This window comes from Nerophis ophidion, linkage group LG14, assembly GCF_033978795.1.
Source record: "Nerophis ophidion isolate RoL-2023_Sa linkage group LG14, RoL_Noph_v1.0, whole genome shotgun sequence".
Lineage (NCBI taxonomy): Eukaryota > Metazoa > Chordata > Actinopteri > Syngnathiformes > Syngnathidae > Nerophis > Nerophis ophidion.
Window position 1 is genome coordinate 34,119,237 of NC_084624.1, and position 15,501 is coordinate 34,134,737.

The 15,501-nt window shown below is 38.8% G+C and overlaps 1 protein-coding gene across 1 annotated transcript in view; it reads right to left on the minus strand.

Annotated features, from left to right (window-relative positions):
• Positions 1-1,400, minus strand: part of dtna (dystrobrevin, alpha) — a 65,514-nt gene extending 64,114 nt beyond the window's left edge. The window contains 1 exon segment of the mRNA XM_061920494.1: positions 1,219-1,400. Coding sequence (XP_061776478.1) covers positions 1,219-1,235 — 17 coding nt within the window. The 5' untranslated portion in view covers positions 1,236-1,400.
• Between the last annotated feature and the right edge of the window lie 14,101 nt (positions 1,401-15,501).

Genomic DNA, 15,501 nt, shown 5'->3' on the forward strand with positions numbered 1-15,501 from the left:
ATTCGTTGACGGCACGATGTGCACCCTGAGCTCCATTGTAAAAATGTGTGTTTATATATTTGTTGTTTGTTCCATTTTATTTTATGCTTAAATCTACCATGTTCACATTTGTTAAGTTTATAGTTGTGTTATCTTTAATGGTGTCATTTTGACAATTCTTTTTTTATATTATAATTGTAAGGAGCGCCGTAAGTGGCTGATCCGTTGGCGGCCCCGTTTTGTCCTCCCCGTAACGCATGTCTGCTCTTAGCGAGACTGTGCCGAAAATGTAATTTCAGTTCTTATGTGTCCTGTACATGTGGGAATGGACAAAATAAAGCTTGTCAATTTCAATGTCAATTTTTGATTGATGGTAAATGAATGTGTTGTGGCAGTTGCAGGTGTCACCAATGTGGCACTGTAAGGAAACCCTGGGTTGCTTGTCCAAATATTTTTAATGGTAACCTGCCCACATGAGAAAACTCAACCGGAAGTGTTTAATGGCTTTGTAAATACACTGAGACAAAGTATAAGTTCATTGTGTTCTTCTCAGTGTTTTGAAACTGCACCATATTTTTTCTTTAGAATTGTCAACTAACTTGGAAGTATTTTGCCAAGAATATTTCTTTGTAATGTGTACATTTTCAAAATGTGCTTGTGCTATTTTTGGCCCAAGTAGGACAAAAAAAAAACTATTTTGAAATTGTCTTTATTTTTATATTATTATTCCATTATTTTTCTAGTCTGGCCGGCGTCGGAATAGGAGTTTCCTCCATGCGGCCCCTGAGCTAAAATGAGTTTGACACCCCTGCATTAGACAATATGCATGTTGTTACGATATGGTGTCCTGATGATGCCTAAATAAACGAGGAAAATCTTTGTAATTATCATTAAAGACAAGATAGGTGCAATCATTTATTCTAAAGCAGTGATGAAGGTGTGCTGACGTGTACACACATCACCTGCAGTGCAATGTCAAACTGCAAGCGACCCCATTCATCATTTCTACAGTGGGTGAATATAAATGCGTGTAAAAATGTGCAATTTTAAAGATGAACAGTGATAACCCTACCCCCACCCCGTCGTATCCAGGCTGCAAACATTCTGAGTGGCACCCATGTGACCTTCTGCAGACTGTTTTTATTCTGGGAAAAATAACCGAGATTGATACCACATATAGAGCACGAGCAGATATCAAAGCAGCCAAAACAAAACATGGGATGCAGACGATTAACATACCTCTCATAGAACACCATGGTCTGAGTCCTTCCCCTTTGCCTGCCTTGACTTATTACAAAGTTGTGAGCAAGGTTAAATCTCCTTCCAACAAGGAAACATTACAACAACAAAAGAGGCATGCCAATGGATGGAGTTGAGTGAAGATGAAATTAGAAGCTGTCTCGGACCCGGCCTGCGCAGCCTCTATCTTTAACTATCAAATGAGAAGGCTCCACATTCTTGCGCAGCTTCACAGGCGCTCCAGTTGCAGACCCTGAACCTCGTTCCTGGCATGCTCCCAACAGACATTACTCTCCCTTGCTCTCCCCCTCTTTTCTATGCTACTGTCACACTGGCAGCATTGGAAAATAACTGCCCTTAAAAGAGCAAACAGTGGCATACATACCATTAACCACCGAAAGCCCTGAGGCTAAATCCTGCCACAAAAGAGGCAAGCAAGGATTGTGTCGTCATATTTTAGGAGTACTGAACTGACTTAAGCTGGGCAAATGTGCCATTGCAGTTCAGACAAGGTTATTCATATTACAATACTATTTTTGTAACAATCTACAGTGGGGCAAAAAAGTATTTAGTCAACTACCGATTGTGCAAGTTCTCCCACTTAAAATGATGACAGAGGTCTGTAATTTTCATCATAGGTACACTTCAACTGTGAGAGACAGAATGTGAAAAAAAAAAATCCAGGAATTCACATTGTAGGAATTTAAAGAATTTATTTGTAAATTATGGTGGAAAATAAGTATTTCGTCAACCATTCAAAGCTCTCACTGATGGAAGGATTTTTTGGCTCAAAATCTCACGATACATGGCCACATTCATTCTTTCCTTAACACGGATCAATCGTCCTGTCCCCTTAGCAGAAAAACAGCCCCAAAGCATTATGTTTCCACCCCCATGCTTCACAGTAGGTATGGTGTTCTTGGGATGCAACTCACTATTTTTCTTCCTCCAAACACGACGAGTTGAGTTTATACCAAAATGGATACATGGATGATACAGCAGAGGATTGGGAGAATGTCACGTGGTCAGATGAAACCAATATAGAAGTTTTTGGTATAAACTCAACTCGTCGTGTTTGGAGGAAGAAGAATACTGAGTTGCATCCCAGGAACACCATACCTACTGTGAAGCATGGGGGTGGAAACATCATGCTTTGGGGCTGTTTTTCTGCTAAGGGGACAGGACGATTGATCCGTGTTAAGGAAAGAATGAATGGGGCCATGTATCGTGAGATTTTGAGCCAAAACCTCCTTCCATCAGTGAGAGCTTTGAATGGTTGACCAAATACCTATTTTCCACCATAATTTACAAATAAATTATTTAAAATTCCTACAATGTGAATTCCTGGAGGTTTTTTCCACCTTCTGTCTCTCACAGTGAAAGTGTACCTATGATGAAAATTACAGACCTCTGTCATCATTTTAAGTGGGAGAACTTGCACAATCGGTGGCTGACTAAATACTTTTTTGCCCCACTGTATGTCTTCGCCGTGCAACATTTCCCTACACAAACACTCAGCCCGATCTGTGCTTGCTGCACATCGCAGCTGTTAAACGATTGGCTGGGAGTTAGTTTCGCATCATGATTCTATAAACTACACCGGCTTCACATCCTCTTGGGCCAGGAGGAAAACCTTCTGAGAGATGCTATCCAGCAAATTAGTAGTCACAGGGTTTTTCCTAGTAATCTGGCACTATTCACGTATGGTTTTGGCTTTGAAACAGCCAAAAATTAGCCACATGGAAGTACAATACTACTCCTCCTTTTACCAAAAACCTGGAGATTTATTCACAGAAGTACAGTATTATTGTTAGTAAACATTTTCGCCTTAGTACTGCATCAGAGTTACACTTACTTTTACATATCACGTAATGTTCCATTGCCCAACAATATTCGGGAGATGGCACTGTGGCAAAAAAAACTTGCTACTTTTCCTTAATATTGTGAAATATGGGTGAATGAATACAAGTTGGGCTTCACGGTGGAAGAGGGGTTAGGGCGTCTGCCTCACAATTCAAAGGTCCTGAGTAGTCCTGGGTTCAATCCCGGTCTCGGGATCTTTCTGTGTGGAGTTTGCATGTTCTCACCGTGAATGTGTGGGTTCGCTCCGGGTACTCCGGCTTCCTCCCACTTCCAAAGACATGCACCTGGCGATAGGTTGATTGGCAACACTAAATTGGCCCTAATGTGTGAATGTGAGTGTGAATGTTGTCTGTCTATCTGTGTTGGCCCTGCGATGAGGTGGCGACTTGTCCAGAGCTAGGGGGTACCCCGCCTTCCGCCCGATTGTAGCTGAGATAGGCACCAGCGCCCCCCGCGACCCCAAAGGGAATAAGCGGTAGAAAATGGATGGATGGATTAACACAAGTTCTTAGGGCAACAATCCATTAAATAGGGAGTAATTTCTCGTCAATAAAATAGTGTTGTCAAAACGATCGGACCATTACTGGCGACTCTCTCTGTTAAATGCTCATTGTGAGGCAGTGGAAAAAAGAAAAAATACCTGGCATGTGACAATCTTTCTAATGGACTTAGCGGGCACAAATGAGTGGGAAAAAAGAATCTGAGCAATTCTAATTTAATGTAATTCGACAAAAGTGTCCAAACTTTTTCCACCCTGAGCTGCACATTGAAAAAAACAAAGAATGTGGAGGCCTGTTTGGTATCATTTTATATATACATACATATACATATGTATCTAAATAAAAAATCTAAATAAAAAATAATCATTTGACAGGCATCATATATATATATATATATATATATATATATATCCTCTTGAGCCAGGAGAAAAACATTCTGAGATATATATATATATATATATATATATATATATATATATATATATATATATATATATATATATATATATATATATATATATATATATCCTCTTGAGCCAGGAGAAAAACATTCTGAGATATATATATATATATATATATATATATATATATATATATATATATATATATATATATATATATATGTATATATATATATATATATATATATATATATATTAGGGCTGGGCAACGATTAAAAATTTTAATCGAAGTTAATCGCACTATTTCTCCGATTAATCGCGATTAACTACATTGTATACGCAAAGCCCAATAATGAATTCAAAAGTAGTGTGTAGTGCACCTTTATTGGAATATTCTCCCACAAGAACAAAAGCGCCAAAACATTTGTTGTGCAAACACAATTTAAATCAGTCCTTGTTAAACAGTAGCAGTGAAATAGCATATTTTATGAAAATCAACTCAAAAAATGTAAATGCAAAAATTTAAGCTTATTGCCACTGCCAAGGTATTTAAGTTATCTTGTTTGTTATGGAAAATAAATATAATCTACATACAAATCTCTGAGCCACAATCATAACATCTGAACAGGCAATTTCTGAGGTAACAGCAGAAACATTTTTTTTTATCAGGGATCTTATGTTTATAAAACCTATATATAGGTAGTGGGCTGTTTTAGGGAATTTTTGATCAAATTATCCGTAGTAGCAATATTAATAATGTTGTGTTTATTCTGCGTGGCGCACTTAAAATAATTATGACCATATCTAGGAATTGATATGATGGGAATTTTCCGATTGTTTACTTGGTGCTTTGATAAACTGAACGCATCATATACATGGTACTATATTGTGATGTTATGAGCCAGGGAAGAAAAAGAACTACCCTACCCAGCATGCAACAGGAGTGACGAGCATGCGCGGTAGCCCGGCATAGGTTGTGTCGCCATGACCGCATTTTGTATGTTGTGATACGCACGCTCTGAAAGCTAACGTTAAGAACTCAGCCAACACTCCTCGTCTGCATTATTCATAAATAGACAGACAACACATATACTCCGCTGCTTCACAAGCCGCTGGATGTAGCCGGCAAAGTATTCCCATGCTAGCTTGCCGGTCTAGCAAGCACACGTCATTCAGTCCAAAACGGCCCGATCTATCCACATTCAGAATTGTCTGGCGGTCGTAAGTGATCCCGGAGTGACCACGCTGTAAGCCAGCCATGAAATTTGCAGAATTGTCTGGTATTTTTGCCAAATGTTCCATCTTTACCAAGAGCCCTTCCACGTTGAAGCCCATCCGGGCGACGCCATCTTGTTAAGAAAAGGCGTTAACAAAATAAAAGCATGTAAACAACATACGCAAATGTGCGATAAAATAATTGTCGGCGTTAATAGATTGATGAGTTCACTCGTAATTAACGCATTCATTTGCCCAACCCTAATATATTTATGTATGTATGTATATATATATATATATATATATATATATATATATATATATATATAAACTTTTTCCTCCCTGAGCTGCACATTTTTCAATGTGCAACTCAGGGTGGAAAAAGTTTGGACACTTTTGTCGAATTACATATATATATATATATATATATATATATATATATATAATGTATATGTAATATATATATTATATATATATATATATATATTACATATATATATATATATATATATATATATATATATATATATATATATATATATATATATATACATATGTAATTCGACAAAAGTGTCCAAACTTTTTCCACCCTGAGTTGCACATTGAAAAATGTGCAGCTCAGGGAGGAAAAAGTTTATATATATATATATATATATATATATATATATATATATATATATATATATGATGCCTGTCAAATTATTTTTTTTTTTAGATTAATTGCACTCTAAACCCACGATTAATCATGATAACAGCTTATTATTTTCATACATGAATAAAATTTGCTAAAGAAAATACCCTAATATTTGGGTTCAAATGCAATTTGGTAGTCAGAATGTCATACAGGAAAACATTTTAAATGTTTTACTGGACTGCAAGTCATTGATTTGCTCAAAACTTGGTGAAAATGAGTACAGTAAAAATTAAAAGTGCACATATTGAAAGTCTCTGCAGTTTGAAATAATCTTGCACACAAGGTACGGGTACTAATCAATAATGTATTAAACACACTTATAAAACAACTTAACATAGTGCACCATTTACTCTTATTTAGTTTATACAGTTGCTGAAACAAACAAGTTTGCCTTTTTCAGATGACAATGCTGATTTCTTTTTTTGGCACAATGTGACCCCAGCTTGTTGAGATTACTTCTCCAGGAAGTAAAATACATTCACATTTAGTCTGTAGTTGCAATTTGATGCTCTTGTTTGTGCAGCACAGTTGGTTTATCCTTGCTATAATTGTGCCTCCCCAAGGTATTGTACGATCAGCTGTGGTGATATGAATGACATCTTCTTGCAGGATTGATTGATTGACTGATTGAAACTTTTATTAGTAGATTGCACAGTTCAGTACATATTCCGTACAATTGACCAATAAATGGTAACACCCGAATAAGTTTTTCAACTGGCTTAATTTGGTCTTCACAGATGTTAGATGTCCTGCATGCGGTGGCTGCCCGTTTAGCAAAGGCATATGTTTAACTCTGCTACTTCTGTTAACATTGATCAGTAAACCTTGCCAGCGTAGCTTTCTCTTCTGCTTGTTGTCGCTTTAGCTAGCATTCATGCCAGTATGTAACTATCGACGCGAGCAGCAGTCACTGCTCGCTGATGACAGTGACTGCGGCTTGCTCTCACCTCAGAGTCTCCAAGACACAAAAAAGTATAAAATATCACAGGGAAAAGTCACTAGATTTGTCCCTAGTATCTGTTTACAAAAAAAGTCGCCAAGAGGACTGGCAACACTGTCGACCCCATCCCCGAGTACATGTTTTGCTTTAAGATGGTATTTTAAACTTGATGTGCACCGATGATGAAAACGTTTGTCGCTGCAATACCAAAAAGTTACCTTTGTATTATCTAAAGTTCTGTTTTGAAGCAAAATGGGCTGTCCCTCCAAGTGATTGATCGCGAAAATATTGGGAAATGAAAAAGTAGCAGTATTACAACAGTAACGCCCCCACCTAGACCCTATTAGGCAAGCATTTGAACCCCATAAATACGCCCGTACGCATCTGCCTCTGTCTTACCATGAATTGATTAACGTGGACCCTGACTTAAACAACTTATTCGGGTGTTACCATTTAGTGGTCAATTGTACGAAATATGTACTGTACTGTGCAATCTACTAATAAAAGTTATAATCAATCAAATCTCTCTTCAGCCTCTCATCCCGCCGCTCTCGACACCGCGGCCAAATCCACCAAAGACAGCCACACACTACACCCGTTTGTCTCGCAAACACATTGCAGGACGTGCTCAAAAATCATAAAGCTGCAACAATGCATTAAGGATCATTAATGCAATGCATCGCACATTTTTAGCATCCAACTTAATACAACTCTTCCCTCAACCACAGCCATCGTCGCTCGCCTGCAACGGGAACTAACAAGCCAAATACTAGAGTCTGTGAACATTGCTCCAAAGTACGGATTTTGTGTTGATTTATCATCAATGCAGAACAAAATATTGACATTTGTAAAGGCCGTAATATACAGTATGATAAATCAAGGCAGCAGCTAAAGAAGGACTTCCCGTTAATGTCCTCTTTTATCATACAGGAAAAACCTGCCCAATAAACAGCTGATTTTACTACGAACCCCGTTTCCATATGAGTTGGGAAATTGTGTTAGATGTGAATATAAACGGAATACAATGATTTAGAAATCATTTTCAACCCATGTTCAGTTGAATATGCTACAAACACAACATATTTGATGTTCAAACTGATAAATCTTTTTTTTTTTTTTTTGCAAATAATCATTAAAGGGGAACATTATCACCAGACCTATGTAAGCGTCAATATGTACTTTGATGTTGCAGAAAAAAAGACCATATATATTTTTTTACCGATTTCCAAACTCTAAATGGGTGAATTTTGGCGAATTAAACACATTTCTATTTATCGCTCTTGGAGCGATGACGTCAGAACGTGACGTCACCTAGGTAATAAAGCCGCTATTTTCTCAAACACATTACAAACACTGCCTCTCAACTCTGTTATTTTCCGTTTTTTCGACTATTTTCTGGAACCTTGGAGACATCATGCCTCGTCGGTGTGTTGTCGGAGGCTGTAACAACACTAACAGGGAGGGATTCAAGTTGCACCACTGGTCCAAAGATGCGAAAGTGGCAAGAAATTGGATGAAATTTGTTCAAAATACGAGGGTGTGGGGAAAGCCGACGAAATGGTCAGTCGTTTGTTCCGCACACTTTACCAACGAAAGCTATGCTACTACAGAGATGGCAAGATTGTGTGGATATCCTGCGACACTCAAAGCAGACCCACATTGAATGTGCCGGAGTGTCTGCACATTTTACCGGCGGTGCTAAGGCAGACATGGCACAGAGATGTATGGATAACCTGCAGATGCATTTCCAACAATAAAGTCAACTAAATCACGAAGGTGAGTTTTGTTGATGTTATTGACTTATGTGCTAATCAGACATATTTGGTCGCGGCATGACTGCCAGCTAATCGTTGCTAACATGCTATTCAGGCTAGCTGTATGTACATTTGAAACTATATTTACATTCAGCGTTTCCCTCCACCCACATTTAATGCCAAACAAACCCTCACCAATCGATGGATTTAAGTTGATCCAGTGTCACAAGATGCGAAACTTCCGATCGTTGGTCTGCACATTTTACCGGCGATGCTAAGGCAAACATGGCCGAATAGCGTCAATAGCTATTCGCTCAATAGCTTCAGTTTCTTCTTCAATTTCGTTTTCGCTATCTGCCTCCATACTCCAACCATCCGTTTCAATACATGCGTAATCTGTTGAATCGCTTGAGCCGCTGAAATCCGAGTCTGAATCCGAGCTAATGTCGCTATATCTTGCTGTGCTATCCATATTGGCATCACTGGATGACGTCACAGGAAAATGGACGATGGCTTCACAGATAGCGAAAATCAGGCACTTTAAAGCTTTTTTTTAGGGATATTCCGGGATGGGTAAAATTTAGCAAAAAAATTCAAAAAATAAAATAAGCCACTGAGAACTGATTTTTATTGGTTTTAATCCTTCTAAAATTGTGATAATGTTGCCCTTTAACTTTAGAATTTGATGCCAGCAACATGTGACAAAGAAGTTGGGAAAGGTGGCAATAAATACTGATAAAGTTGAGAAATTCTCATCAAACACATATTTGGAACATCCCACAGGTGTGCAGGCTAATTGGGAACAGGTGGGTGCCATGATTGGGTATAAAAGCAGCTTCCACGAAATGCTAAGTCATTCACAAACAATAATGGGGTGAGTGTATTACGGACTGTTGATCCCTCAGGCGGAACTGCACCAAAAACAGACAGTGTGTAAAGGATACCCCCACATGGGCTCAGGAACATTTCATAAAACCACTGTCAGTAACTACAGTTGGTTGCTACGTATGTAAGTGCAAGTTAAAACTCTGCTATGCAAAGCAAAACCCATTTATCAACAACACCAAGGAACGCCGCTGGCTTCGCTGTGCCCGAGCTCATCTAAGATGGACTTATGCAAAGTGAAAAAGTGTTCTGTGGTCTGACGAGTCCACATTTCAAATTATATTTGGAAACTGTGGACGTGGTGTCCTCCAGAACAAAGAGGAAAATAACCATCCGGATTGTTATAGGCGCAAAGTTCGAAAGCCAGCATCTGTGATGGTATGGGAGTGTATTAGTGCCCAAGGCATGGGTAACTTACACATCTGTGAAGGCACCATTAATGCTGAATGGTCCATACAGGTTTTGAAGCAACATATGTTGTCATCCAAGCAACATTATCATTGATGCCCCTGCTTATTTCAGCAAGACAATGCCAAGACACGTGTTACAACAGCGTGGCTTCGTAGTACTTTCCTGGCCCGCCTGCAGTCCAGACATGTCTCCCATTGAAATTGTGTGGCGTATTATGAAGCGTAAAATACGACAACAAGACCAACAAGATTTTGGCACATGTTGCAGCCATGAAATACTAGGTTAATTATTATTAGCAAAAAAAAAAAAAAGTTTATGAGTTTGAACATCAAATATCTTGTCTTTGTATTGCATTCAACTGAATATGGGTTGAAAAGGATTTGCAAATCATTGTATTCCGCTTATATTTACATCTAACACAATTTCCCAACTCATATGGAAACGGGGTTTGTATATATATATACATATATATACTGTATGTATAATTTAAACAAAAAAATAAATATACATACATACATACATACATATATACATACATACATAAATATATATTTATATTTATTTATTTATTCATTTATGCACATGCTTGTATGGATCTTATTTTTTGGCTGAGACCAGGGATATTGGGCTCAAAAAGGTTGGTGACCACAGGTCTCGAGTCCCATGAGGCTTCTGCATCAGTGCAGATGTGGACATTTTTTAAAGGTTTAGAGGTAGATATATAAGCGAACATGATCTTTTTGTTTTTTTATGTGATGGAGTGGATTCATACATCCATCCATCCACTTTCTCCCGCTTATTCCCTTTGGGGTCGCGGTGGATTCATACACTCTTAAAAAAAATACTTTTTGAAAGATTTAAAGCATTCATTATCGCAAACATTCCTGTTTGCCTCAACCTCACTCCCTTCAACACTTACAATGATTTAAAGAAGAAAAGATTAGAGGTATATCATGTCTTTACATCTGAATAAGGCATCAATTAGAAATGTTGGATTAATTTGTGCATCATCAAGTAACGTATTTGATTGACGAATGCTTTGCTGCTGTGACTGTGACGCTAATCAGAACAAGTGTGTTTGCGTTTGATTTCCTGATACAAATATTAGTCAATCATCTATCAATCAATCAATGTTTATTTAAATAGCCCTAAATCACAAGTGTCTCAAAGGCTGCACAAACCACAACGACATCCTCTATCTACAAGTAATGTCTGCAGCTGTTTTTATGGTGTAAAGTTCATTTTTTGTCTCATCATCTAGCTACAGATGCCTGATGTTCAGCAATATTTGCTAGCGATAGAGATTCAGTGTGTGCTGTTGAGCCAACGAGAGATGTTGACACTAACAAACATCAACAAAGAGGCTGTAATGAGGACATCCTTGGCGAATAAAGCACTTGGCTTTCCTGTAGAACAGGGGTCGGGAACCTTTACCACTCAAAGAGCCATTTTGACCCGTTTCACACAATAAAGAAGAAAATGGGAGCCACAAAACTCTTTTGAAATGTAAAATGAAATAACACAGCATAAAGAGGTTGTTTTTTTTTTGCTTTGTGCTATGTGTATACCAGATAAGAAAATTAAATGTTAGTGTGGCCCGCGACTTTTATATGAATGTCGCTTGACAGCATTACGCTTGTCAACCCTCCCAAATTGTTCGGGAAGATCCCGAATTCTCAGAGCTTCTACTCTCGCGATTGTCTGCTGATGGTCGCCCATATAACAAAATTAAGGGCGAGATATGAAGCCACTGCCTTTGACACCTTCTACTACGGATTGCCAACCTAGTAACATGTTATGTGTGGCTCCTGCAGATACACATACTCGACTGCAAGGCATAGTTGTTCAACAGCCATACATGTTACACTGTAGGTTGTGATATAAACAACTTTAACACTCTTACTAATATGCTCCACACTGTGAACCCACACCAAACAAGAATGACAACCACATTTCGGGAGAACATCCTTAAAGTAACACAACATAAACAGAACAGAACAAATACCCACAATTCCATGCAACCCTGACTCTTCCTGGCTATATCATACACCACACTAGCACCATGCCCTCCCCCCCGTGTGCGGTTGAGGTGGGCGGGGTACGGGGGGCGAGTGTGTAGAATATAGCCAGGAAGAGTCAGGGTTGCATGGGATTGTGGGTATTTGTTCTGTTCTGTTTGTGTTGTGTTACTGTGAGGATGTTCTTCCGAAATGTGTTTGTTATACTTGTTTGGTGTGGGTTCACAGTGTGGCGCATATTAGTAAGAGTGTTAAAGTTGTTTATATCACAACCTTCAGTGTAACCTGTGTGGCTGTTGAGTAAGTATGCCTTGCAATCTCGTGCGTGCGATGACAGAAGTAGCGAAATGCATGCGTCTGGCCGGCACGCAGATAGCATGGTGTGAAAGCGGGCGCGATGACATGTCGCAGAGGATGTTAAAATGAAAACCAACACGGCACGCCCTCAATATTGTTGTCCGAGTGAAAATTGGAAACTATGTCCGGGAGAGGCACCAAAATCCGGAAACCTCCCGAAAGAATCGGGGGGGGTCGGCGATTATGCAGCTGAGCCACTTTAGAGTGGCCAAAGGGCCGCATGCGGCTCTGGAGCCACGGGTTGTAGAACAACAACTTCTGTTATGAAAACCAAGAAATAAAATACGGTGGATTGGCCCAACAATCACAATACTAAGACTTAACATGACGTTAAGTTATTTGCACAAACAGGTCTTTATAGTTATATTTAGGCATAGAAACCACAAAAGAACACATACCACGTGGACCTTGTGTCCTTTCTTTACATCAAGTTCTAGTAGAGAATAAACTCGATTGCAGTTTCTCAAACAATTTAAATGTTCAAACAAACATTTCTAAAAGTGATCGCTGCAGATACAAGTATGGTCCGAATGTACTCCACAAGCTGATGAAAGTAATATTTTTGAGAGCTATTTCGTTCGACACACTTTTGTTTTTTTCCCCTGACTTTATTACCTTTATGAACCACTTAATTTGGGACTCTATAAAAGCTATTTCCTATTTCTCTATTTGAACGATTTAAACACCCAAGAACTGAACAGCAATTGGGCATTTTCTGCTCAAACTACACTCACTCTCACTTGTTTTAATACAACGCTTGAGCTGCTTGACCGTCCTGTGAATTAAGCCGCGAAGAAGAAAAACTGAGGTGATGTGCAACACAGCAATACATAAATAGATATACATACAGTACAGGCCAAAAGTTTGGACACACATTTCATTCAATGGTTTTTCTTTATTTTCATGACTATTTACATTGTAGATTGTCACTGAAGGTATCAAAACTATACATGTGGAGTTATGTACTTACCAAAAATAGGTGAAATAACTAAAAACATGTTTTGTATTCTAGTTTCTTCGAAATAGCCAACCTTTGCTCTGATTACTGCTATGCACACTCTTGGCATTCTCTCAATGAGCTTCAAGCACACCTTTGAAGTGAAAACCATTTCTTGAAGCTCATCGAGAGAATGCCAAGAGTGTGCGAAAAAGTAATCATAGCAAAGGATGGCTATTTTGAAGAAACTAGAATATAAAACATGTTTTCAGTTATTTCACCTTTTTTCTGTTAAGTACATAACTCCACATTTGTTCATTCATAGTTTTGATCCCTTCAGTGACAATCTACAATGTAAATAGTCATGAAAATAAAGAAAACACATTCAATGAGAAGGTGTGTCCAAACGTTTGGCCTGTACTGTACATATTTATATAGGCACATATAGATTTATATACATGTCAATCACTATTTTAGCATGTTTTTTATTTTATATATTGTACTTTTCCCATATTTTGTTGATCTTACACCGTGGAAGACTTCTGCCATTGTTATTATACACAATACAATGACCTGCGATGAGGTGGCAACTTGTCCCGGGTGTACCCCGCCTTCTGCACGATTGTAGCTGAGATAGGGGACAGCGTGGTGAAGTGGGTAGAGTGGCTGCGCCAGCAATCTGAAGGTTACTGGTTCAATCCCCACCTTATACCATCCTAGTCACGTCCGTTGTGTCCTTGGGCAAGACACTTCACCCTTGCTCCTGATGGGTCTTTGTGAGCGTCTTGCATAGCAGCTCCCGCCATCAGTGTGTGAATGTGTGTGTGAACGGGCGAATGTGGAAATACTGTCAAAGCGCTTTGGGCTCCTTAAAAAGGGGTAGAAAAGCGCTATACAAGTACAACCCATTTACCATAGGAACCAACACCCCCCGAACCCCAAAGGGAATAAGCGGTAGAAAATGGATGGTTGGATGGACAATACAATGACATTAAAGATAATCTACACAATTTACAGTACACTCTGGCATCTGCTTGCGAGCAAACCCAAGTATTTCAGTTGTAAAAAGGCTACACTGTTCATATTGTACTGTAGTGCTAAAATGGTTGTTAATACTATCAGAGGAGCTTGTTACATTGTTTACTATTAAACTATGGGGCGGCATGGCGTAGTGGGTAGAGCGGCCGTGCCAGAAACCTGAGGGTTGCCTTCGCTCCCCTCCTATTGACATCCAAATCGCTGCCGTTGTGTCCTTGGGCAGGACACTTCACCTTTGCCCCCAGTGCCGCTCACACTGGTAAATGAATGATGAATGAATGATAGGTGGTGGTCGGAGGGGCCGTAGGCGCAAACTGGCAGCCACGCTTCCGTCAGTCTACCCCAGGGCAGCTGTGGCTACAGATGTAGCTTACCACCACCAGGTGTGAATGAATGATGGGTTCCCACTTCACTGTGAGCGCTTTAAGTATCTAATAATAGAAAAGCGCGATATAAATCTAATCCATTATTATTATTATTATTATTATTATGTACAAATGTGCACAATCGGGCAGGGGTAGGAAACCTATGGCTCTAGAGCCAGATGTGGCTCTTTTGATGACTGCATCTGGCTCTCAGATAAATCTTAGCTGACATTACTTAAGAGGATAAGTAATGAATAATTCCGCCGGTATTCGCAGTGTTAAAAATAACGTTCAAAATATAAAACATTCTCATGCATTTTAATCCATCCATCCATTTCCTACCGCACCTGTTCAGGAAGTATTCTATTTGTTATTGGTTCTGCCTCAAAATAACAATGTTATCAAAAAGAATGAGAGACTTATTTTACTCTAAAAAATGCTGGTGTTACTTAAAAATGCACACATTTAGTTGTATTCAGTGTTTAAAAAATATATTATATGGCTCTCATGGAAATACAACTTAAAATATTTTGCGTTCATGGCTATCTCAGTCAAAAATGTTCCCGACCCCTGCAATAGGGGCAAAGTATTAGACTTTGGGGGTACTTGTTTGTGTCTTTTCTAAAGCAACACAAAAACAATATATTGTGGATACCACTGCAGTGATACTCTACTACTGTATAAACATAAAAGTACAATAACTATGCAGTTCATACGCAACACGTATGTCTTCAACAGTATTACTATATGTAATGAGTACAAATACACATATAGGGTCATGCATGGGACACACACACATACTGCATGCTTGTTAAACAAAAAGCACGAAGCTGGTCTGTGTTTATGCAGAAGGACACCAGCAGCCATTATTGCTTAAAAGGTAAAAGGGCAGGAATGAAGGCAAC